At 39.4% G+C, this 27,653-nt stretch overlaps 2 protein-coding genes across 8 annotated transcripts in view; both read left to right on the top strand.

Moving 5' to 3' along the window:
* ATF1 (activating transcription factor 1) overlaps positions 1–1,974 on the top strand; it is a 52,515-nt gene extending 50,541 nt beyond the window's left edge. For 6 of the 7 annotated variants that reach the window (XM_082635202.1, XM_082635205.1, XM_082635204.1 and 3 more), the window contains one exon: positions 469–1,974. In XM_082635202.1, the coding sequence (XP_082491328.1) occupies positions 469–613 (145 nt within the window). In that variant the 3' untranslated portion in view covers positions 614–1,974. The remainder of the gene's footprint in view (positions 1–468) is intronic. The other variant, XR_014295270.1, reaches the window with a different exon arrangement.
* A 17,160-nt stretch (positions 1,975–19,134) lies between these two features.
* Positions 19,135–27,653, top strand: part of TMPRSS12 (transmembrane serine protease 12) — a gene marked incomplete at both ends in the record, with an annotated part of 29,588 nt that continues 21,069 nt past the window's right edge. The window contains 2 exons of the mRNA XM_082635974.1: positions 19,135–19,342; positions 20,046–20,241. Of these exons, the coding sequence (XP_082492100.1) occupies positions 19,135–19,342; positions 20,046–20,241 (404 nt within the window). The remainder of the gene's footprint in view (positions 19,343–20,045; positions 20,242–27,653) is intronic.

Below are 27,653 nucleotides of genomic sequence, written 5' to 3' on the forward strand. Positions count from 1 at the left end.
AATTGTAATGATATTCATACAGTGGAATATGCCCAACAGTATAAAGGAACAAACCACTGCACAGTAACACAGATAAACCTCAAAAATATACTGAGTGAAAGGAGATCAGACACAAGAGTACATTTCTGTATGACTCTGGTATCTGAAGTTCTAGAATAGGAAAAATTTCATCTATGGTGATAAAAATCAAAACAGTAGTTGCTTGGGGAGATGAACAGGCATGAGGGAACTTTCTGGGGCAATAAAAATGTATGTCTTGATGGGTGGGTGGGTTATACAGGTATATGCATTTGCCAAAACTGACTGAATTCTGCACTGAAGATCATTGTGTTTCACTGTATATAGATCATACCTTAATTTTTTTTAACGAGGAAAAAATGATGACCAGGGAAGATTACTGAAGTGCATTTACCATTTAAGGAATGTGAACTTTTTTCTAACATTGGTTTTTTTAATGCTTACATTTAGAGAAGCTGCTCGAGAATGTCGCAGAAAGAAGAAAGAATATGTGAAATGTCTGGAAAATCGAGTTGCAGTCCTGGAAAATCAAAATAAAACTCTAATAGAAGAGTTGAAAACTTTGAAGGATCTTTATTCTAATAAAAGTGTTTGATTCTTACTTAAGAAAGAAAATATTTTTGTGGACTTGCCTAAAAATTAGACGGAATTTCTTTTCTTTTTAGTGAAGTTTTATGAATTAAAAGGTCAAAAATGAAGCTTTTTATTTAGGCTTTTTGCAACTCAAAGATAAATATCTTACGCAGGAGATCTGGTGACAGAGGATAAAGTGGAAAAAGACCTCAAGGAGGTTACTGGCACAACTGGAAGCTCTGTAAAAATTAAACATACTCAAGAAACAAGAAATGAACTTTCACAAATTCATATTTTCTAAATAACAATAGTTGTCATATTCCAAAAATGGCAGATAAGATGAAATTTGATAAATAGATTTTTAAAAATAAATCAGTTTACCCTATAGGTTTGCATTTTTTACTGTTTCCTAAAATTTACCTTTTCAATTGTGTGTGTGTGCAATTTCTGCCAATAAATTCTAAATTACAAATAGAAAAAATCTAATATACAACTAAATATATAAATTATGTGTTCTGATTATGTATACTTGCTCTATCATCAGGTCTTAAATGGGTTTTTAAAAGTTTGTTTATTGGACTTGAGAGGATTTTTGAGACTGGGTTAACTATTTTTGAGGCCTTGTCCTAAAAGGTGTCTAAGGTACATGAATGGAGTGTGGTGATTTTGTAAAATTTTTTTATCAGAATGGAAAGAGAATTGTTTAAAAGTTTGATACTTTTAAATGGTTTGTTTTTTGGTTACTCTGGGAATGGTGATTTTCTACAAATATTTAATAAATTGTTTTTTGATTCTGTATTCTGTATGCAGTTAAATATACATTACTTATTCTGTTGTGCTTTAATAGAATGGAATGTTTACAGGCCCTTGAGATGTTAGAGTATTTTAAAAACCTTCTGAAGATGCATACCAAAGTTTTCCAAGAGGATTTTATAATTGGTTTAATGTAAGGTTTATCAGATTCTAAAATAGTACAGTTACTAGGGCAATTTTATGTGAGAGACTATTTTGTAATGTAGTGAATGGTACATTTATAAGAAATGTGACTGCCAATATATTTTTATAGCTAATCTTTATAAATTCTAAAGTTGAGTTTTTAATGATTATTTTAAATGTTTATATAGTTTGTTAGTAAAAAATATTTTGCATCTCAAAGTATCATTTTTATATTATAGGAAGTAAAGTTTCCAGATTGGCTAATATTTGAATTGTAAGTTTTGTATGCAGTTTATCCAGAGTTCAAAAATGCTGTCAGCACACCAGTGTTTAACCTCTGTATTCCAATTTGTATACACTTTGAAATTGTACTGCAAAACTATTGTGTGCTTCTTATACAATATGTATCATATTGTTGTCTATGAAATTAAAGGACATTTGATAAAATTAAGTTTGCTGAATGTAAAATATATTGCTTAATATATGAATGACAAGCTTCCTGATAGCCACTGTGTTAATTATACTAACTATAATGCATTTCTAGTTTTAAAATGAGGATAAATTTACAAATCTGGGCTACACTGCGTATTTTATTTAAGGGGATATGTTCATATGTTTTGATTCAGTCAGAACCAATTATAACAAAATGAAGATAGCTAAATATTTTGTTCTACACGTGTTTAGGACATGGTTAAGGAGCCTGTCATGTAGAAATCGTAACCTAACAGATAAATTTGTGATTAATCCTAGTAAAAATTTTCATTAACGGCATCTTTTAAAATGGGATTTTGTTGACCTGGCAGCAGTTTATGTAAAGAAAGATAAAGTTTGATCACCAGTGGGATTACTTATATCCCTGTCCTGTGTAAAGCCTGAGTCTCAAAATAGTCACCCATTAGGCTAAAGAATATTAGGAGGTATGGGGTCAGTGGGTTATATCCAGAGTGTTTTAAAAGATAATATATTGGGTAGGTGTTGTGTTTAGCTCCAGTAGCCTAGCTCTTAGTACCTTAACAACTGGACATCCACACATATTTGTAAATTCTCCACAGCCTGTTGCTCACTAGATCATGTTACCTAGTTTAGCTATATGTAACAGGCATGGGCAAGCCACTGAGGATTCCATAAATGCATACCAAATTATCTTTCTAGATTTTTTTCTAATTTGAATTCAGTGTGGGGCTTATGACACTTGAAAGGTGATTGTAGTACAAACCTGAAATTATTAGACTTCAGAAATTCATCAGACCAAAGAAATTAGTTCCTTAGTTCAATTTACTATTTTAAATAATCAATTTACTAATTTGTTATATGATGGAAATACATTATTGCCCACGAACACATCTTGAGCATATAAAATATGATAACCCTTTAATTTTACTGAACAGAGCAGGGGTCCCCAACCCCCAGGCCATGGACCAGTACGGGTCCACGGCCTGTTGGGAACCAGGCCACACAGCAGGAGGTGAGGAGCGGGCAAGCGAGCAAAGCTTCATCTGTATTTCCAGCCAGTCCCCATCGCTCACATTACCTCCTGAGCTCCGCCTCCTGTGAGAATCTAATGCCTGATGATCTGAGGTGGAGCTGAGGCAGAGATACTAGCGCTGGGGAGTGGCTGCAAATACAGATTGTCATTAGCAGAGAGGTTTGACTGCACAGAGACCATAATAAATCAACTGCCTGCAGACTCATATCAAAACCCTATCAGTGAGTGGCAAATGAAAACAAGCTCAGGGCTTCCACTGATTCTGCATTATGGTGAGCTGTATAATTATTTCATGTATTACAATGTATTAATAATAGAAATACAGTGCACAATAAATGTAATGTGCTTGAATCATCCCAAAACCATCCCCCCCGGGGTCTGTGGAAAAATTGTCTTCCACGAAACCGGTCCCTGAGGCCAGAAAGGTTGGGGACCGCTGGAATACAGCATAAAGAATGGGCATGTTTTAGAGCTTTGGAAATCTTACCATATACATTTAGTCATTCAGCAGTTATTATATTGAAGTTACTAGTTAAACCTGTGTTTTTCTCCAGTTAAAATGTATTATGCCCTGGACACTACATAACGATTAAGAAAAAGACATAACAATTGTAGATATTTATGCACCCAGCATAGGAGCACATCAATACATAAGGCAAATGCTAACAGCCACAAAAGGGGAAATCAACAGTAACACAATAATAGTGGGGGACTTTAACACCCCACTTACACCAATGGGCAGATCATCCAGACAGAAAATTAATAAGGAAACAAGCCTTAAATGACACACTAGACCAGATGGACTTAATTGATATCTTCAAGACATTCCATCCAAAAGCAGCAGAATACATTTTCTTCTCAAGTGCACACGGAACATTCTCTAGGATAGATCACATCTTGGGTCACAAATCAAGCCTTGGTAAATTTAAGAAAATTGAAATCATATCAAGCATGGTTTCCGACCACAACACTATGAGATTAGATATCAACTACAGGAAAATAAAGTGAAAAAACACAAACACACAGAGGCTAAACAATACACTACTAAGTAACCAAGAGATCACTGAAGAAATCAAAGAGGAAATTGAAAAATACATAGAAACAAATGACAACAAAAACACACGACCCAAAACCTATGGGATGCAGCAAAAGCAGTTCTAAGAGGGAAGTTTATAGCAATTCAATCCTACCTCAAGAAACAAGAAAAATCTCAACCTAACCTGACACCTAAAGCAATTAGAGAAAGAACAAAAAACAAACCAAAACAACAAAAAAAAACCCAAAACAAAAAAAAAAAACACCCACACAGTTAGTAGTAGGAAAGGAATCATAAAGATCAGAGCAGAAATAAATGAAAGAGAAATGTAGAAAACAACAGCAAAGATCAGTAAAACTAAAAAGCTCGTTCTTTGAGAAGATAAACTAAGTTGATAAACCGTTAGCCAGAATCATCAAGGAAAAAAGGGAGAAGACGCAAATCAATAAAATTAGAAATGAAAAAGGAGAAGTTACAGGGCTTCCCTGGTGGCGCAGTGGTTGAGAGTCCGCCTGCCCCAGTCCGGGAAGATCCCACATGCTGCAGAGCGCCTGGGCCCATGAGCCATGGCCGCTAAGCCTGCGTGTCTGGAGCCTGTGCTCCACAATGGCAGAGGCCACAGCAGTGAGAGGCCCGCATACCGCAAAAAAAAAAAAAAAACAGGAGAAGTTACAATGGACACCACAGAAATACAAAGGATCATAAGAGACTGCTAGAAGCAACTATATGCCAATAGAATGGACAACCTGGAAGAAATGGACAAATTCTTAGAAAAGTACAACCTTCCAAGACTGAACCAGGAAGAAATAAAAAATATGAACAGACCAACTGCAAGCACTGAAATTGAAACTGTGATTAAAAATCTTCCAACAGGGGGCTTCCCTGGTGGCGCAGTGGTTGAGGTCTGGGAAGATCCCACATGCCGCAGAGCAGCTAGGCCCGTGAGCCATAGCCGCTGAGCCTGCGCGTCCGGAGCCTGTGCTCTGCAATGGGAGAGGCCGCAACAGTGAGATGCCCGCATACCGCAAAAAAAAAAAAAAAAATCTTCCAACAAACAAAAGCCCAGGGCCAGGTGGCTTCACAGAAGTCTATTAAACATTTAGAGAAGAGCCAACACCTATCCTTCTCAAACTCTTCCAAAAAACTGCAGACAGGAAAACTCCCAAACTCATTCTACGAGGTCACCATCACCTTGATACCAAAACCAGACAAAGATACTACAAAAAAAGGAAATTACAGACCAATATCACTGATGAACACAGATGCAAAAATCCTCAACAAAATACTAGGAAACAGAATCCAACAGTACAGTAAAAGGATCATACACCATGATCAAGTGGGATTTATCCCAGGGATGTAAGGATTCTTTAATATATGCAAATCAATTAATGTGATACACCATATTAACAAATTGAAGGAGAAAAACCATATGATAATCTCAACAGATGCAGAAAAAGCTTTCAACAAAATTCAACACGCATTTATGATAAAAACTCTCCAGAAAGTGGGCATAGAGGGAACCTACCTCAACATAATAAAGGCCATATATGACAAACCGACAGCAAACATTATTCTCAATGGTAAAAAAACTGAAAGCAAGTCCTCTAAGATCAGGAAGAGGACAAGGATGTCCACTCTCACCGCTATAATTCAACATAGTTTTGGAACTCCTAGCCACAGCAATCAGAGAAGAAAAAGAAAGAAAAGGAATCCAGATTGGAAAATAAGAAGCAAAACTGTCACTGTTTGCAGATGACACGATACTATACACAGAAAATCCTAAAGATGCCACCAGAAAACTACTATAGCCAATCACTGAATTTAGTAAAGTCACAGGATACAAAATTAATACACAGAAATCTCTTGGATTCCTATACACTAACAACAAAAAAATCAGAGAAATTAAGGAAACAATCCCATTTACCACTGCAACAAAAAGAATAAAATACATAGGAATAAACCTACCTAATGAGGCAAAGGACCTGTATGCAGAAAACTGTAAGACACTGATGAAAAAAATCAAAGATGACACAACAGATGGAGAGATATATCATGTTCTTGGAGTGGAAGAATCAACATTGTGAAAATGACTATACTACCCAAAGCAATCTACAGATTCAATGCAATCCTTATTGAATGACCAATGGCATTTTCCACAGAACTAGAACAAAAATTTTACAATTTGTATGGAAACACAGAAGACCCTGAATAGCCAAAGCAATCTTGAGAAAGAAAAACAGAGTTGAAGGAATCAGGCTCTCTGACTTCAGACTATACTGCAAAGCTACAGTAATCAAGACAGTATGGTACTGGCACAAAAACAAATATACATCAATGGAACGGGACAGAAAAGCCGAGAGATAAACCCAAGCATCTACGGTGACCTAATATACGAAAAAGGAGGCAAGAATATACAATGGAGAAAAGACAATCTCTTCAATAAGTGGTGCTGGGAAAACTGGACAGCTACATGTAAAAGAATGAAATTAGAACACTCCCTAACACCATACACAAAATAAACTCAAAATGGGTTAAAACACCTAAATGTAAGGCCAGACACTATAAAATTCTTAGAAGAAAACATGGGGACTTCCTTGGTGGCACAGTGGTTAAGAATCTGCCTGCCAATGCAGGGGACACGGTTTGAGCCCTGGTCCGGGAAGATCCCACGTGCTGCGGAGCAACTAAGCCCATGTGCCACAACTACAGAGCCTCTGCTCTAGAGCCCACAAGCCACAACTACTGAAGCCCGCACACCTAAAGCCCGTGCTCCACAACAAGAGAAGACACTGCAATGAGAAGCCTGAGCACCTCAAAGAAGAGTAGCCCCTGCTCACCACAACTAGAGAAAGCCTGTGCGCAGCAGTGAAGATCCAACACAGCCAAAAATAAATAAATAATTTTTTTTTTAAAATAAGAAAACATAGAACACTATTTGACATAAACTGCAGCAAGATCCTTTTTGACCCACCACCTAGAGTAATGAAAATAAAAACAAAAATAAATAAATGGGACCTAATGAAACTTCAAAGCTTTTGCACAGCAAAGGAAACCATAAACAAGATGAAAAGACAACTCTCAGAATGGGCGAAAATATTTGCAAATGAATCAAACGACAAAGGATTAATCTCCAAAATATACAAGCAGCTCATGCAGTTCAATACCAAAAAATCAAACAACCCAATCGAAAGATGGGCAGAAGACATAAATAGACATTTCTCCAAAGGAGACACACAGATGGCCAAGAGGCGCATGAAAAGATGCTCAACATCACTAATTATTAGAGAAATGCAAAACAAAACTACAATTAGGTATCACCTCACATCATCAGTAAGTCTACAAACAATAAATGCTGGAGTGGGTGTGGAGAAAAGGGAATCCTCTGGCACTGTAGGTGGGAATGTAAATTGATACAGCCACTATGGAGAAGAGTATAGAGGTTGCTTAAAAAACTAAAATCAGAATTACCATATGACCCAGCAATCCCTCAGGGCATATACCCTGAGAAAACCATAATTCAAAAAGACACATGCACCCCAATGTTCACTGCAGCACTATTTACAATAGCCCGGACATGGAAGTAACCTAAATGTCCATCGAAAGATGAATGGATAAAAAAGATGTGGTACATACATATGATGGAATATTACTCAGCCATAAGAAGGAATGAAATTGGGTCATTTGTAGAGACATAGACAGACCTATAGACTGTCATACAGAGTGAAGTAAGTCAGAGAGAGAAAAACAAATATCATATATTAATGCATATATGTGGAATGTAGAAAAATGGTACAGATGAACCAGTTTGCAAGGCAGAAAGAGACACAGATGTAGAGAACAAATGTATGGACACCAAGGGGGAAAGGGGGTAGTGAATTGGGAGACTGGTATTGACATTTATACACTAATACAGGGGTCCCCAACCCCTGGGCCATGGACCAGTACTGATCTGCAGCCTGTTAGGAACTGGGCCACACAGCAGGAGGTGAGCAGTCAGTGAGCGAGTGAACTTTTATCTGCCGCTCCCCATTGCACACATTACCACCTGAACTATCTCCCCTGTCCTGTGGAAAAACTGTCTTCCACGAAATCGGTCCCTGGTGTCAGAAAGGTTGGGGACTGCTGCACTGATATGTATAAAATAGATAACTAATGAGAACCTGCTGTATAGCATAAGGAACTCCACTTCGCTGTACAATAAAAACTAACACAACATTGTAAAACAACTGTACCCCAATTAAAAAAAAAAAACAGAACCACAATGAGGTATCACCTCACACTGGTCAGAATGGCCATCATCAAAAAATCTACAAACAATAAATGCTGGAGAGGGCACTTCCCTGGTGGCGCAGTAGTTAAGAATCCACCTGCCAATGCAGGGGACATGGGTTCGACCCCTGGTCCAGGAAAATCCCACATGCCACAGAGCAACTAAGCCTGTGTGCCACAACTACTGAGCCTGCACTCTAGAGCCCACGAGCCACACTACTGAGCCCATGTGCCACAACTACTGAAGCCCGTGTGCCTAGAGCCCATGCTCTGCAACAAGAGAAGCCACCCCAACGAGAAGCCCACGCACCACAACCAAGAGTAGCCCCCGCTCGACCCAACTAGAGAAAGCCTGTAGGCAGCAACAAAGACCCAATGCAGCCATAAATAAATAAATAAAAACTTAAAAAGAAAACAATAAATGCTGGAGAGGGTGTGGAAAAAAGGGAACCCTCTGGCACCGTTTGTGGGAATGTAAATTGATACAGCCACTATGGAGAACAGTATGGAGGTTCCTTCCTTAAAAAACTAAAAACAGAACTACCATATGACCCAGCAATCCCACTACTGGGCATATACCCTGAGAAAACCATTATTCAAAAAGATACAGGTACCCCAATGTTCATTGCAGCTCTATTTACAGTAGCCAGGACATGGAAACAACCTAAATGTCCATCGACAGATGAATGGATAAAGAAGATGTGGTACATATATACAATGGAATATTACTAAGCCATAAAAAGGAACAAAATTGGGTCATTTGTAGTGATGTGGGTGAACCTAGAATCAGTCATACAGAGTGAAGTAAGTCAGAAAGAGAAAAACAAATATCATATATTAACGCATATATATGGAATCTAGAAAAATGGTACTGATGAACCTATTTGCAGGGCAGGAAAAGAGACACAGATGTAGAGAATGGACTTGCAGACATGGGAGTGTGGGGAAGGGGAGGGTGGGACAAACTGAGAGAGTAGCAGTGACATATATACACTACTGTGTGTAAAATAGTTAGTGGGAAGCTGCTGCATAGCACAGGGAGCTCAGCTTGGTGCTCTGTGATGACCTAGAGCTGTGGGATGCAGGGGGTGAGAGGGAGGCTCAAGAGGGAGGGGATATTGTATACATATAGCTGATTCACTTTGTTGTACAGCAGAAACTAACACAACATTGTAAAGCAATTATACTCTAATAAAAAATATGTATTATGCTTTGGAATATAAAGTTGTTGTAACTGCAGTTCAAATTCCCAGAAAAGATGCTGAAATGATATAAAGTGAGTAAATTTGACCCGGGACTTGATATCTAAGTTAAAGGAAAAGTCACAGGTTATAGTGAAATGAAATAATGTCAAAGTATGTCACAATCTAATTGCAGTAATCATATAATATTATTTACTCTGTTATACAAAGTAGGTTTTTATTTTTAATAAATACTGCTTTTTTTGCTATAAAACAAAGTAAAGGAACTCTTATATCAAGGTTGTAGAATTCAGAAGGCCACTCTAGGGAGTGTTTGGCGAAGTCTTTTTTTTTTTTTTTAATCAAACCTTCGCCCCCTGCAGTGGAAGGGTGGAGTCTTAACCATTGGACCGCCAGGGAAGTTCCTGGCAGAAGTCTTTGAGGGAGTCAGTTGGAGGAGGTTTAGGCCATTTAACTTTTTTTTTTAAGAGAGATTCTGATAACTCAATCCCCTTTTATCAGTGTAAATTTCTTTTTTTTTTTTTTTTTTTGTGCGGTATGCGGACCTCTCACTGTTGTGGTCTCTCCCGTTGCGGAGCACAGGCTCTGGACGCGCAGGCTCAGCGGCCATGGCTCACGGGCCCAGCCGCTTCGCGGCATGTGGGATCTTCCCAGACCGGGGCACGAACCCGTGTCCCCTGCATCGGCAGGCGGACTCTCAACCACTGCGCCACCAGGGAAGCCCTATCAGTGTAAATTTCTTTGTAGCAAACATAGATAGGCATTAGAAGCCAAGTCTTTGCCCTTTCATGGTTGAAATCCTTTTCCTCAAAATTGACTGGATATATTTAATAGTTTGCTGCCTTCAATAAGTATATATGTTTTTAACTTAGGTAAATATTTGTCAGTTTAATTTATTATAAAATCTAGGCTTGGACTTCCCTTGTGGCACAGTGTTTAAGAATCCACCTGCCAATACAGGGGACACGGGTTCGAGCCCTGGTCCGGGAACATCCCACATGCCACGGAGCAACTAAGCCTGTGTGCCACAGCTACTGAGCCTGCGCTCTAGAGCCTGCGAGCCACAACTACTTAGCCCACGTTCTGCAACTACTGAAGCCTGTGCGCTCTAGGGCTCACGTGCCGCAACTACTGAGCCCACGTGCTGCAACTACTGAAGCCCACAAGCTTAGAGCCTGTGCTCCGCAACAAGAGAAGCCACTGCAATTAGAAGCCCATGCACCGCAATGAAGAGTAGCCCCTGTTCACCGCCCACTAGAGAAAGCCCGCACGCAGCAATGAAGACCCAATGCAGCCAAAAAAAAAAAAAGAGAAAAATCTAGGGTTACCTATGTACATAACATACACAGTCTTACTGTTTCCTTAATATCTACTATTTATTGAGTATCTACTATGCATAAGAAACTGTAAAAGTAATGACATTCATTCATTCAGCAAATATTTATTGAAGGCCTTTTATATGCCAAGCATTACTAGGAGGAGTGACAAACAAGGCAGAGTTCTATCTCTTGTGGAACTTCGATATTAACGTCATCCTGTGAGATTGGTACTTACCTAAAGTTATATGAGTATTAATAACTAGGGATCTCAGATATAAACCTAACCTCTAACCATTCAATATGAAATAGTAGCACATCCCCGCCCAACACACTCCTTTATCAACCGTGAGGGGGAGACTGTCTCTTTTGTGCTTTTCTGTATCCCCACAGTCTCGGGCAGGGCTCACCTGGTTTAAAGGCGTGCTCTATCATGTTGGTTAAAATGAAGGAGGGTCTGGGGTTCAAACTCACTAAGGCACAGAGAGGTTTGATACTTTGCCCAAGGTTAAATGGTAAATAACAAAACTAGGGTTCAGACCTAGGTCTGATCAACTCCAAAATTTGTGGTCTTAGCCACCAGAGTGTACCTTCTGTCTTGCATGTGTTAGAAAGTCTGAAAAGCTTTTTTCATTGAATCTTTCTGCACTCAACATCAAAGATTTAAAAAGTTCTATTTAAATGTGTCCACTAGATGGCAACCTCCATTTCAAAATCACGGAAGTTTTACAAACTTTTAAAAATAAATATATAGAAAACTACAGAAGTTAACATATCAAATCCTGTACATGCACCATCCATAACTAATAACTGTTAACACTTTGTTGCCTTTACTTCAGATCATTTTCTGAAGAGAAAGGATGTACAGATAAATTCCTCACCTTTCTTTCCCTAGTCCAATTTCCCTCCCTGAAGGAAACCACTATCATGAATTTAGTATGGAACCAGTCCATGTTTTTATATTTATTGTATGAATACATAAATAACACATGTCAGATTGTAGTACCTTTTTTACAAGTTTATAAACGGTACCTTAATTCAGACCAAAGAACACTTAGGATTCTAGCTATGGTAACTTAATACTTTGTTTTGGAAAAAACCTGAGCATCAGAGCATTATTTTTTCCAACTGACTACTCTTAGAATTTAATATCACATCTGGAAAAAATGCTTGCTAAAAAAATTTTTTTTAATTCATAAACACTCATCAATCCAAAAGATAAGAAAGGAGAGAAAAGAAACAGGCAGGACAAATTGCCCAAAATAAAATTATAGAAATCTATGTGTATTAGTAATGATAATAAATAAAAATGCACTGCGCATTAGTTAAATATTAAAAATTGTCACATGGAATTAGAAAACAAAATCCAGCTATATGTTGTTTATATAAAGGGTAAATCTAAAATATAAGGATACAGCAAGGTTGAAAGTAAAGGCATGGAAAAAGTTATACCAGCCAAATATTAGCCAAAAGAAAGCATTAGTATAACTGTATTTATATTGAACAAAATAGCCTTTAAAGGAAAAAATTATTACTTGGGACAAAGATGGTCACTATAAAATGAAAAAAGATTTAACTCACTTGGAAGATAAAACACATCTAAACTTGGATACACCCAATAATACAGGGTCAAGATGTTAAGCAAAATGCAGAAATATAATGAGAAAGAAAAATTCACAATCTTAGTAGAATTTAACATACCTCTCTCATAATTGATACAAAAAGCAGGAAAATCATCAGTACAAAGACCTGAACAATAAAAAAAACTTGACCTAACATACTAAATTTCATAAACTGTAAGCCACCGTTGATTGTAAAGCAAGCTATATCTTAAGTACCACTAAGAAAGAAAAGCCACTGCCAGTTAAACTATGCCATGCCATTGATGGCCAGATGCATGCTGATTTCAGAGATGTTTAAATGTGAAAAACATACCTCTTTTAATCAGTGAAATTTGATGTAGAAAGTACAACTGTAAATAACACATAAGAGTATTTATGAAAACAGAACCATATAATTTGGGCAGTAAAGTTAAGTCTCAACAGATTTCCAAAGGACTGGTTTCATACAGACTATGTTCCATTGATCTATGTGTGTCTATCCTTTCACCAAAACCACACTGTCTTGATTACTGTAGCTTCATAGTAAGTCTTGAAATCAGGTGGTATGAATTCTTCAAGTTTTATTTTTTATTTTTCCCCTAAAATTGTTTTGGCCATTCCAGTTTCTTTGCCTTTCTATATGAATTTTAGAATCAGCTGGTATCTATAAAAGAAGATCCTGCTGGGATTTTGACTGGGATTGTGTTAAAACTATACACAGATCAACTGGGGAAGAACTGACATTTAACAATATTCATCCAATTCATAAACACAATATATTTCCAATTATTTAGTGTTTGATTTTTTTTCTTCAGTGTTTTGTAGTTTTTGGCAGAGACCATGCACATATTTTGTTAGATTTATACCTAATTACTACTTTTCTTTTTTCTTATAGGTATTTTAAATGTTTAAATTTCAGTTTCCAACTGCTGGCTAATATATAAAAAGAGGAATTTTGTCCTGTAACCTTATTATAAATTCACTTATTTGTTCGAGGAGCTTTTAAAATAGATTTTCTTGGGGGGGAGGGGTTCTACTGAGATAGTGGCATTTGTGAATAGAGACAGTTTTATATCTTTCTTTAAAGTCTGTATGCCTTTATTTTTTTAATAAATTTATTTATTTTATTTATTTATTTTTGGCTGCGTTGGGTCTTCATTGCTGCACGTGGGCTTTCTCTAGTTGCAGCAAGCAGGGGCTACTCTTCGTTGCGGTGCACGGGCTTCTCATTGTCTTCTCTTGTTGCGGAGCATGGGCTATAGGCGCATGGGCTTCAGTAGTTGTGGCACGTGGGCTCAGTAGTTGTGGCTTGCGGGCTCTAGAGCACAGACTCAGTAGCTGTGGCGCACAGGCTTGGTTGCTCCATGGCATGTGGGATCTTCCTGGACCAGGGCTCGAACCTGTGTCCCCTGCATCGGCAGGCGGATTCTTAACCACTGTGCCACCAGGGAAGCCCTGTATGCCTTTATCTTGCTTTGTTGTACTGCTTAGGATTTCTAGTATAATGTTAAATAGAATTGGTAAGAGTGGACTTTTTTTTTTCTTTGCTGCGCTGTGCAGCTTGCGGGATCTTAGTTCCCCGACCAGGGATTGATCCCAGGCCCTGGCAGTGAAAGCGCCAAGTCCTAACCATGGACTGCCAGGGGATTCCCACCACTGCTTTTCAACATCATACTGTTAAGTCCTAATGCAATAAGATAAGAAAAGGAAATTAAAGGTATACAGATTGGGAAGGAAGAAATAAAATCGTCTTTGTTCACAGATGATACGTTAATCTATTAGAAAATCCCAAAAGATTTGACAAAGAAACTCCTGGAACTAATAAGTGATTACAGCAGGGTTGCAGGATACAAGGCTAATATACAAAAGTCAATTTCTTTTGAATATACCAGCAATGAACAACTGGAATTTGAAATTAAAAATACAATACTATTTACATTAGCACCCCCCAAAATGAAATACTTAGGTATAAATCTAACAAAATATGTACAAGATCTATATGAGGAAAATTATAAAACTGATAAAAGAAATCAAACAAGAACTAAATAAATGGACACCTGTCCACCATGTTAATGGATAGAAAGACAACATTGTCAGGATGGCAGTTCTTCCCAACTTGTTCTACAGATTCAATACAAGCCCAATCAAAATCCCAGCAAGTTATTTTGTGGATATCAACAAACTGCTTCTAAAGGTTATACACAGTGAAAAAAGACTCAGAATAGACAACACAATATTGAAGGAGAAGAACAAAGCTGGAGAGCTGACAGTACCTGACTTCAAGACATACCATAGTGGGACTTTCCTGGTGGTCCAGTGGTTAAGACACCACACTTCCACTGCAGGGGCCACAGGTTCAACCCCTGGTCAGGGAATTATGATCCCACATGCCAAGTGGCCAAAAAAAAAAAAAAAAAGTTAAGAAAAAAGACATAACACAGAGCTACAGTAATCAAGACAGGGTGATATTCACAAAAGAACAGACAAATAGATCAATGGAACAGTACAGACAGCCCAGAAATAGACCCACATAGATACAGTCAACTGATCTTCAACAAAGGAGCAAAGACAATACAATGGAGCAAAGACAGTATTTTAAATAAGTGGTGCTGGAACAACTGGATATCCACATTAAAAAAAAAAAAAAGAATCTAGACACAGACTTTATATCCTGCACAAAAATTAACTCAAAATGGACCACAGACCTAAATGTAAAACACAAAAGTATAAAACTCTTAGAAGATAACATAGGAGAAAATCTAAATGACCTTGGGTTTGTCAATGACTCCAAAAGTATGATCCATAAAAGAAAGAATTGATAACTTGGACTTCATTAAAACTAAAAGTTTCTGCTCTGTGAAAGACAAAGAAAAAGACAAGCCACAGACTGGGAGAAAATATTTGCAAAAGACATATCTAACAGAGGACTGTTATCCAAAAAATACAAAGAGCTCTTAAAACTCAACAATAAGAACCTGATTAAAAGATGGGCCAAAGACCTTAACAGACATCTCATCAATAAGATATATAGATGGCAAATAAACATGTGAAAAGATGATCCACATCGTGTCATCAGGGAGATGCAAATTAAAACAATGAGATACCACTAATACACCCATTAGAATAGCCAAAATCCAAAACATCTGTAACACCAAATGCTCACAAACAACATGAACTCTCAGTCATTGCAAATGGGAATGCAAAAATGGTGCAGACACTCTGGAAGACAGTTTGGCAATTTCTTACAAAACTAAACATACTCTTATCATATGATTCAGCAATTGCACTGTTTGGTATTTGCCAAAGGAGCTGAAAACTTATGTTTACCCAAAAACCTGCACACAGATGTTTACAGCAAATTTATTCATAACTGCCAAAACTTGGAAGCAACCAAGATGTCCTTCAATAGGTGAATGGATGAACTGTGGTATATCCAGAAAATGGAATATTATTGATCACAAAAAAGAAATGAGCTCTTAAGCCATGAAAAGACATGGCTTCTTCCCCCTCCAAGAAGGGGGACTTCCCTGGTGGTCCAGTGGTAAAGAATCCTCTTTCCCATGAGGGGTTCGATCCCTGGTCGGGGAACTAAGATCCCACATGCTGGGCTTCCCTGGTGGCGCAGTGGTTGAGAATCTGCCTGCCGATGCAGGGGACACGGGTTCGTGCCCCGGTCCGGGAAGATCCCACATGCCGCGGAGCGGCTGGGCCCGTGAGCCATGGCCGCTGAGCCTGCGCATCCGGAGCCCGTGCTCCGCAACGGGAGAGGCCGCAACAGTGAGAGGCCTGCATACTGCAAAAAAAAAAAAAAAAAAAAAAAAAAAAAAAGATTTCTAGCACTAACTCAAGTGGAGCAAGAGACAACCAAGAAGAATAAAATCTCCCCTAACTCCAGACCCAATCAACCCTACCATCCCTACATCACCCCACCACCCTACCCCAGGCCCCAGGCTCAGCACTAATGCCCTCATCCTCCTTCAGAGATAGGAGAAACAAGATGCATTATCTACTGCTATGTAACAAATTATTCCAAAACTTAGCAGCTTAAAACAACAAAATTTTGTTATCTCACAATTTCTGTGGGTCAAGAATTTTGAGTGTGGCTTGGGGGATGTCTCTGGCTTCAGGCCTCTCAAGAGGTTGCAGTTAGGATCTTAGCCAGAACTGTGGTCTCACCTGAAGGTTTGACCTGGGAAAGATCTGCTTCCTAGCTCACTCATGTGGTGTGGTTTGCTTCTTCGTAGGCTGTTAGACCGACTATGACTGTAGGCTACTCCACAGGGCAGCTCATGATATGGCAGCCAACTTCCCTCAGAGCAAGAGAGCTAGAGAAAATGTTCAAGACAAGTCACAATCTTTTTATCATCTAGTCTTGGAAGGGACAGCCCATCCCCTCTGCCACCATCTGTTTGCTACAAGCATGTCACTAAATCTAGCCAACTTAGAGTTGCCAACTTAGGGGAGGGGGCTAACAAAGGGTATGAATACCAGGAGACAAGGCTAATTAAAGGCCATCTTGGAGGCTGCCTACCACACCAGAGAATATCTGTCTGCTGACTGGAGTGATCCCACAAAGAAAGGAAGTAGCAGTGCAGGAGAGAAGAGTGAAGACCTGGAGAAGACAGAGGAAATCCAGGCCTAGGACCTTTGCATGTACTGGGCCACTGCATTTTTCATTGCTCTTTCATGACTTGGCTGCATGCACCTGTTTTTGATCAGTATATGGAAAAGAAATCTGTTGAATGTCTGTTATCTGCCACAGCAAGACCAGTCATCTTGCCCAGCTTACAATGCCATACCCAATCTGATCAAAACCCTCCCCCATAGAAACACACCCCAATTGAGTTTCCCTCCTTTCAAGTATCATCTTTCACTCAACTATTTGGGGAACAGTCAATTTATTTCCTGTTCTGCTCCTGGGTTAGGTCAGTTCATGCTGCAACTTGTTTATCCAATACCACCTGCTTCCCTCCCACTGATTTTAGCTCAGCCCAGGAGCTTCTGTTCTCTTTCCACTGTTACCACCTGTAAGGCTCAACTAATAGGCTCCTTTGATTTAATGCAGCCAACCATGACAAACTAGGAGGATGATATGAGAACAGCGCTGTCCTTTTGCTGACCCCTACTTTCATTCCCCACCATGTGACCAGCCTCCCAGACTACCACAAGCCCACACTGTGCCCTTGTTACTGAAGGAGTCGGGTTAACTGAGGAAACCTTTAGCACAGCTCAAGATAGCAATGATAAAACAATTGAAAACCAAACATTACACATCATTGTTCTTAAAAACCATGGGTCAACCAACCACAGTGAAACTCTCACAGGTATCTTTTTGGCTCGGGCCTGGCCTTCTGCCATGTTGTGGGGCTGCCTGCTTCTTTCCTCTCTCTCCTCCTTTGCACACTGAAAAATTTCTTTTCATTATGCTGAGCATACTTATACCCCTAAGTACAAAGCAGGGTCCAAGCCTACTACTGCATATCCAAAACCATAGTAAATGGATCTGCTAAAGGGAAGAAGGGTCATACACAATCCTGGACTCCAAAAAGAATCAAATCAAATACAAAACCAGGAAGAAGCCTTTAACTTAGTTTTTTCTCTTATATATCCTGATCAAAAATTTTAAGGCATGGTTTCTCTCTTCAGTATCTGAAAGATAACAGAAAACAGTAAAAAAAAAAAAAAAAAAAAAACTAAAATTATACACACACATTGTATTATTATTACTATGGTGGTTAATTTTATGTGCCACTTATCTGCACTCTTTTCCCACAGTGTTTGTAATGTCAAGGGGCATCTTGGGGGTTCTGATGGGGCAAGGAATAATGTACCTCTCAGGCTGGGGACTGGTGTGTGTGTGTGGGGGGGGGTGCAGTGACCTTTAGTCAGGCTTTGTCCCCAACTTCCAGGCAGGTTCTTAAATTCTGGGGGGGAGGGGGTGCGCTTGGAGGCATGAACCCGCGTCCCCTGTAGTGGAAGCACAGAGTCTTAACCACTGGACCACCAGGGAAGTCCCTGCAGGTCCTTACATTTGACTTAATCAGCTCACCCTGAGGTGACCAGTCGAAGGTAAACTACTACAAAACAATTAATGATAAGATCAATGTGCATTACAGAAATTGGGCTCCCCCAATGCCCACATTGTCTCAAATCCCAACCTCTACACTTGCTTTGCCTTCTGCTTTACGTCTCCCTTCCCCAGCTTTCCCACTTCAGTTTAGGTGCTCTTACTTCGGGAAGCCTTCCTGGCCTTGAAGTCTGAGCCGCTCCAGAGGTTCCAACAGCTCACCTCTCACCACAGCAGTCCTACTGTACCATCTAAGCGTGTATATCTGGCTCAGGAAGGTCTCGCCAGATCCTGGCTGAGGGCGAGACATTTCATTGGTCGCGTAACTAGAACACCGGCTGAGGCCTTGACTCATCCGGGCATTTCCGCAGCCTCACAGCCCTCAGCCCCCATCAAAACCCCTCGCCTACTTCGCTTGCGTGGCGTCGCCCCCCCACCCCGCCCCCCGCACCTAGCTAGCCGCACAGCTCCCGCATCTCCCACTTCGCCCACCTCCTCTGCCAGGCTGCTCAGGCCGAGGGCCCACAGGCTCGCGGGGTGGGGGTGGGGGTGGGGGTAGGGGGCGGGGGCGGGGGCGGGGGGAGCGGGCAGGAAATGCCTGCCGCTATCTTGCCCACCAGGAGTTCCGACATGGGGCTGCGGCTCCTGAGCGCTGCTCTGTTGTTTCTGGGGGGCGCTCTCATATGCTCAGAACACTACCCACTCTCCGAAAGGAGTGGGCGCGGCTCCTCGCGGGAACAGGCCGGAGGTCGGAGGTGGCCTGAGGCCAGGAGTGGGAGGCCCAGGGCGCAGAAAGAGCACCAGGCCCCAGAAGAGGAAGGGTTGAACGCAAAGGGCAGTATCTGTTCGTTCTTCTCTTTGGACAGTCGTCCTTGCCTTTTTCCCACTTAAGTAGTATTTGAATTTGGGGCCCTCCTTTTCTGTTTTTCCAACTGCCTTTAACTAACACTTTACGGATCCAAGCAGTCCGATTTTAATGACTGTAGTCGTGGTACTAATAGTAAAAGTGCCAGACACTGCTGAGTCTGTATGTGCGCCTCAACACATTCTGCGGTTTGTCCTTCCCATTCTACTGACTAATAATTCATTGGAAGTCAAAGATGAAAGGGCTGTTAGGTGACTTTTTCATACTACAGTTAAGAAGAATTAACCCAACAGGTTAAATGGCAAGTATTAGAACTTGTAGTTCTTGGTTGACCAGTCCCAGGCTCTTTTAGTGGCCGTTTCACACAGGGAAGAATGTGATACCTGGCCAGAGAAGCTTACCTCATTGTTGTACTTCTCAGGAGAAGAGTTTTAAAATCGATGAATTGTGCTGATTTAATGTCTTTCTATTTGTAAGTAAGCAATTAAGCCATGTTTGTCTTAACTCTCTAAGATTTTTTTTCAAAATATGGGCATGGCTTAGGTATCCAGCTTGCTTTATGAGATTTTTAAATAGGAATTTCAAATATTATATTTGAATTATATATTATTAAGATTATACAGTAATACATATAATAATATATTCAGTCCAAATAATATATCATTTTTATTTTTAGATTGTGGAACAGCACCACTTGCAAATACGTTCAAGGGGTCTCGCATTGTAGGGGGCACAGAAGCTCAAATTGGTGCATGGCCATGGCTAGTTAGCCTACAGATTCAATCTGGCAGATATCTTGCTCATGTATGTGCGGGAAGCTTAGTGAAACATAGATGGGTCCTCACGGCTGCCCACTGCACTAAGGACACTAGGTATGTATTCAGAACAGAACTCTTATTTTATTCTCTTGGGGGATATTTTGAAGTGGCAGAGGACCATTTGACTTCAGCCATGTTCAGTTAAGTGATATGTTTCCAAGTAGCCATAATGCCTTATACTGAATAGTACACTGAATATTTGTTGAAATAAGTCCTTTAAGTCAGAGGTCAACAAACATTTTCTGTAAAGACAGTAAATATTTTAGGCTTTGCAGGCCATACTCAACCCTGTCACAGTAGAACCAAAGTGGTCATAGATGATACATCATTGAATGAGTGTGCTGTGATCCAATCAAACTATTTATGAACACTGAAATTTGAACAAAATCCTATTTTGTCATTTTGGGTTTTCCCCAACCATTTAAAAGTGTAAAAAACATTCTTTGTTTATGGGCTATATAAAAATATAAAAATAGGAGACAGGCCAGATTTGCCCTGTGGGTTGTAGTTTGTTGGACCTTGCTTTAAATAATAAATAGCTTTTCTTTTAGCTTTAAAAATTATTATATTGTAATCATGTATTTGTCTTTCTCACCATTAGATCATGGTGAGACAAGTCCATGAAGACAAGGACTACATGTTTTATTTTGTATTTCTGGTACTAATACAGGAGTTGGCCTACTTTATAGGAGACAATAAATACTTATTGAGTCTATGGATGATGTCAGTCTTAGAGAAACAGATTTACTACAGTTGTAATAGAACTTTATGACCCTCCTAACATTTAAAATGAAGCTCTAAGATAAATACTGTGGAAAACCGTGGTACCTGTCATACAGTCTCTCTTTAGTCTCTAATTTTTATGAGCTATCTCGGAGAAGAATGAAAAGTCTCTAAGAAAAACTAACAACAACTTCAAAATTCAACTGAGGGTAACTGGCCTGATGGGGTTCTTAAGGTTTTAATCTTTTAATCTGTTTACCACATTTTTAAAACATGCATTTCAGTTCCATAAATTGGCCTCTTGAAGAACAGAGATCAGAAAAATGGGAAGCTATTAAGGTAAACCCAAGGTTATAGAAAAAGATGTAGAAAAAAGCTTCAGAGTTAGAAATCAATTCTGGTCTTTCAGGTGTGGGTGTTTTACAACTCTTTTCTAAAATGCTGTCTTTAAATAAAAACTGCTTTTCAACAGCTTTCAAACCTTAAACCAAGGAAGGAAAAGCCTGCTTGGTATGGTTTGAAGATTCTTGGAAAAGCTCTTCTCACCTATTAAGTCCTGATATTGTGCCTTTACTAGTCTGTTCCTTTGACACGGTGGGGAGAACAATGCATTTGGAGAGGGGCGACCTGTATCCTAGTCCTCCTCTGACACTTTGTGGTGCAGTGGCTTTAAGTAAGATTCCAGAACCTACTAGATATACCACCTTGGTCAAATAATATAGCTTTGTTATATTGTCATAAAATCTTAGAGTTCAAAGAGGTATTTTAAAGGTGTGGTTCAATTCTCTGTCCTGTATATGAATCCTTCTTAAAATATTGAAGTAAAGGGTTCTCTAGTCTGAAATAATTATTGCTTTAATGCATTGAGTCAGGCATTTTTTCAGACACAATTTCCACTACTCTTCACAACCACTCTTTGCTGTAGGGAGACCCTGACTAGAAAGCAGTGAAATCAGAGATCAAATCCAGGTGTGTCATATTGAAAATCCACACACATAACCATAACTATATCATTTGGCTCTCTACTTGAAACACCTCTTGTGATGATGAACTGCCACCTCGGAAAGAATTTCATTTAAATTTTGTGCTTTATTTCTTAGAAAGCCTTTCCTTATGTTGAACTAAGTGTCTTGATTTTCATTCTGCCTTCTGAAGCCATATATATTAAACCTCATTACTCTTCCAAGCATATGAAGATAATACTAATATTCCACTTAACAGTTCTCAAGGCTAAATCTTATTGATATTTTTACCCCTTTACTCAACAAACATTTACTAAATGTATATTATATACTAGGGACTGGGCTAGGTGCTGAGGAAGTCGACATTACTGAGGCATAGTCTGTATTTTTCAGGAGTACCTCCTGTTTCAGAAGACTCTGCTACTTCTATTCCTGTTCCCCCTCATTTCCTAAACCTTGCACCATTAGTTATCCCTTATTCCTTCTTATAACATGAAGGACCCGCTCTGAGATTAGGTACTGTTTAAGAATGTTACATATAACTCTATATTTTTAAAAAGCCCTCTGAGATAGCTGTTATCTCCACTTCACACCTGAGGAGTCAGAGATCAGAGATATTCGGTAATTTTCCCAAGATCACATCGCTGTAAAGTGGCAACCTATTGATTTAAACCTAGTCTCAAATCTATAGCTGTTTCACTACACCTCATTGTCTCTTTAGTATTTTTCAATATTTTCCTCTTGCTTCTTCCCTACAGCCTTCAAACATGTTTAGGTCACCTCATCGTTATTTAGCAAACAAACAAACCCTACCTGTTTCTGTTCTTCCTTTCACTTCTAGACTCCTTGAAAGAAAGACTCCCTTTTGCTTCACCTGCATTGACTCATAAAATCCCAATTGCAGTCTGATTTTTGTAGCTAGAACACACTATTAAAGACCCACCTCTATGCCAAATCCAATGACCTCTACTCAATCCCCATCCTATTTCATCTGTATAACACTTGGCAAAGTTGACTGCTGTTCTACCTCTTTTTTTTTGGCCATGCCACATGGCTCGTGGGATCTTAGTTCGCCAACCAGGGACTGAACCCGGGCCCTCAGCAGTGAAAGCTCGGATTCCTAGCCACTGGACTGCCAGGGAATTCCCTCCTATCTCTTTTCTTGATTTTTAAGACACCACTATTCTCTACCTTAAAAATTTTTTTTCCTTATTCCTTGCGTCTTTGTCTTCTTTTAAATGGCAGTATTTTCAAGAGTTCCACCTTCTATCCTCTTGCCTTATCGTCTGTACTCTTCCCTAGAGATGTCTCATCTACTTCTGTTTTAGGAGTCATCATGTCCTGGCAACTCCCAAGTCTCTCCAGCTGAGTCGTATTTCCAGCTCCCTACTATACGTATATATTGGAGTCACATTCCCAACAAGTCCAAACATGAACTTTTAAACTCTTTCCTCTAGGGAAGAGTCTCGGCAGCCCTGAAGGCTTTCAGGTGGTTAATAAGTCCTCAGGCCCCTGCTAGCACAGGGAGCTTCATGGACCTGTCAGCAATTAAGGAACAAAAGTAATGAAGATAAACTTTGATAAAACCACAATGAGATACCACTTCACACTCATTCAGATAGTTACTATAGTAATAGTGTAAGTAGTGAACTAGGGATATGGAGACTGATATTCTGAATCTACTTCTCATCAGTGGGGAGTATTGGGGGACAAAAAGAAGCAAATTTAAGAGATACTGCACAGAGAGAGTCAGCTGTCAAGGTAATGGAACTGTTGGTGAGGCTGTTATCTGAGAAAACAGAGAAGGGATAGAATTGAGGGAAGATTTTTTTTTAATAAGATGGGAATTTAATCTAAACTTTATACCTGATTTTGACCACTTCCAGATTTAGCATGCCATAATAACACTTAGAACAGTTGATAGTCATTTTTTAAAATTAATTAATTAATTATTTTTGCCCGTGCTGGGTCTTCGTTGCTGCACGCAGGCTTTCTCTAGTTGCAGTGAGCAGGGGCTACTCTTAGTTGCAATGCGTGGGCTTCTCATTGCGATGGCTTCTCTTGTTGTGGAGCACGGGCTCTAGGTAAGCGGGCTCAGTAGTTGTGGCTCGCAGGCTCTAGAGCACAGGATCAGTAGTTGTGGCTCACAGGCTCTACAGCACAGGCTCAGTAGTTGTGGCGCATGGTCTTAGGTGCTCCACGGCATGTGGGATCTTCCCGGACCAGGGCTCAGACCCGTGTCCCCTGCACTGGCAGGTGGATTCTTAACCACTGGGCCACCAGGGAAGTCCCTCATTGTGGTTTTGAGTCACATTTCCCTAATGATTAGTGATGTTGAGCATCTTTCCATGCGATTTCTGGCCATTTGTATTTCTTCTTCTTTTTTTTTAAGGTTTATTTTATTTTTGGCCACACCATGTGGCATGCAGGATCTTAGCTCCTGGGCAAGGGATTGAACCCATGCCCCATGCAGTGGAAGCATGGATTCTTAACCACTGGACCAACGGGGCAGTCCTGTATTTCTTCTATGGAGAAACGTCTATTCAAGTCCTATGCCCATTTTTGAACTCTGCTGTCTGGGTTTTTTGTGGATGTTGAGCTGTAGGAGTGCTTTATATATCCTAGGTATTAATCCCTTGTCAAATATACGATATACAAATATTTTCTTCAATTCTGTGGGTTGTCTTTTCACTCTCTTGAAAGTGTCCTTTGATGCACAAGTTTTTAATTTTGATCAAGTCCAATTTATCTATTTTTTTCTTTTGTTGCCTGTGCTTTTGGTGTCATATCCAAGAATCACTGCCAAATCCAGTATCATGAAGCTTTTCTTCTGTGTTTTCTTCTAAGGGTTTTATAGCTTTATTCTTATATTTTGGTCTTTGTTCTATTTTGAGTTAACTTTTGCATATGGTGTAAGGGTCCAATTTCATTCTTTTGTATGTAGATATCTAATTTTCCCAGCACCATTTGTTGAAAAGCCTTTCCTTTCTCCACTGAATTATCTTGGCACTCTTGTTGAAAATCAATTGGCCACATATGCAAGGGTGTATTTCTGGGCTTTCTATTCTTTTCCATTGGTATATATATCTGCCCTTATGCTAGTACCACACTGTTTCAGTTATTGTAGCTTTTCAGTAAGTTTTGAAATCAGGAAGTATGGTCCTCCAACTTTATTCTTCTTTTTCAAGATTATTTTGGCTATTTGGGGTCTTCTGATATTCCATATGAATCTTAGGATGGGTTTTTTATTTCTGCAAAAGCATCACTGGGATTTTTATAGGTATTTCATTGAATCTATAGATCATTCTGGGTAGTACTGTCATTTTAACAATATTAAGTCTTCCAATACATGAACAAGCGATGTCTTTCCATTTATTTGTCTTCTTTAATTTCTTTCAGCAATGTTTTGTACTTTTCAGTGCATATAACCTGTTTTTTAATCTTAACAGTCTGAATATAAATTGAAATAGGTAAGTAAAATAAGTTGATTTAGCCATTCTATGTCTTTTGATTGGAGAATTTAATCTGTTTACATTTAAAGTGATTATTGCTAGGTAAGGACTTACTATCACCATTTATTAATTGTTTTCTGGTTGTTTTGTAGATCCACTGTTCCCTGTTTCTTAGCCTGCTGTCTTTTTTGTGTTTTGATGTCTTTTGGTATCAGTATGCTTTGACTTCTTTATCAAGTCCTTTTGTGTAATTGCTACAGGTTTTTACCTTGAGGTTATCAAGAAGCTTACATAAACTATCTTAAAATTATAACACACTAATTTTTTTTTTTTTTTTGCGGTACACGGGCCTCTCACTGTTGTGGCCTCTCCCGTTGCGGAGCACAGGCTCCGGATGCGCAGGCTCAGCGGCCATGTCTCACGGGCCCAGCCACTCCGCAGCATGTGGGATCTTCCCGGACCGGGGCATGAACCCGTGTCCCCTGCATCGGCAGGCAGACTCTCAACCACTGTGCCACCAGAGAAGCCCCTATAACATGCTATTTTAAGCTGTTAGCACCTTAACTTCAATAGAATTCCTAAACTTTACACTTTTGCTTCTCCTCCACCTCACATTTTAGGTTATTGCTGTTATGATTTACATATTTTTTTATATTATGTAACTAATAGATTAGTGTTGTTATAGTTATTTTTACTATTTTAATTCCTTTAACTTTTAAAGTTGTAAGTAAATTATGCACCACTATTACCAAATTACAGAATCTAAGTTTGGCTATATGTTTACCATTACCAGTGAGTTTTGCACTACCTTTTAATGTCTTTATGATGTTAATTAGTGTCCTTTTACTTTCAGTCAAAAAACTTCCTTTAGTTAGCATTTCTTGTAAGGCTAGTCTAGTGGTAATGAACTCTCTCAGCTTTTGTTTGTTCAGGAAAGTCTTTGTCCAACAATATGCTGCCTACGAGGGACTCACTTTAGCTTTAAAGGCACACATAGACTGAGAGTGAAGGGATGGAAAAAGACATTCAAGCAAATGGTTACCCCAAAAAATCAAGGGTAGTTGTACTTATATTAGACAAAACAGACAGTGAATGTAAATGGTAAAAAGAAACAAAAAAAGGTCACCACACAATGATAAAGGGGTCAATCCATCAAGAAGATATAACAATTGTAAATATTTATGCATCCAACATTGGAGCACCTAGATATATAAAGCAAAAACTAACAGAGTTAAAGGGAGAAATAAACAGCAATTTGATAATAGTTGGGGACTTTAATATCCAACTCTCAACAATGGACAGATCATCCAGATAGAGAATCAATAAGGAAATAGCAGATTTAAATAACACTATAGACCAAGATGGACTTAACAGACATACGCAGAACATTCCAACCAACAGCAGCAGATTACTTCTCAAGTGCACATAGAACATTTTCGAGGACAGACCATATGTTAGGCCACAAAACAAGTCTTAGCAACTTCAAGAAGATTGAAACCATACCAAGGATCTTCTCTGACCACAATGGCATGAAAGTGGAAATCAATAAAAGAGGAAAACTGGAAAATTCATGACTACATGGAAATTAAACAACACTCTCTCCTAAAAAAAAAATACCAGTGGATCAAAGAAGAAATTAAAAAGTATCTTGAGACAAAAATGGAAACACAACTTATGCAGCAAAAGCAGTTTTAAGAGGGAAGTTCAGAGCAATAAATGCATACATTAAGAAGCAAGACAGGGCTTCCCTGGTGGCGCAGTGGTTGAGAGTCCACCTGCTGGTGCAGGGGACACGGGTTCGTGCCCCGGTCCGGGAAGATCCCACATGCTGCGGAGCGGCTGGGCCCGTGAGCCATGGCTGCTGAGCCTGCGCATCCAGAGCCTGTGCTCCGCAATGGGAGAGGCCACAACAGTGAGAGGCCCACGTACCACAAAAAAAAAAAAGAAAAAGAAAAAAAGAAGCAAGACGATCCCAAATAAACAACCTACCTCTACACCTTAAAGAACTAGAAAAAGATGACCCTAAAATTAGAAGGAAGGAAATAATAAAGATTAGAGCAATAATAAATTAAATAGATAACAAAAAACAATATAAAAGATTAACCAGGGACTTCCCTGGTGGCGCAGTCGTTGAGAATCCACCTGCGAATGCAGGGGACATGGGCTCGATCCCTGGTCTGGGAAAATTCCACATGCCACGGAGCAACTAAGCCTGTGCGCCACAACTACTGAGCCCACACACACCTAGAGCCTGTGCACTGCAACTACTGAGCCCATACGCTACAACTACTGAAGCTTGCATGCTCCAGGGCCTGCGTGCCACAACTAC

This window comes from Mesoplodon mirus (assembly GCF_964341445.2).
Source record: "Mesoplodon mirus genome assembly, chromosome: 11".
Classification (NCBI taxonomy): domain Eukaryota; kingdom Metazoa; phylum Chordata; class Mammalia; order Artiodactyla; family Ziphiidae; genus Mesoplodon; species Mesoplodon mirus.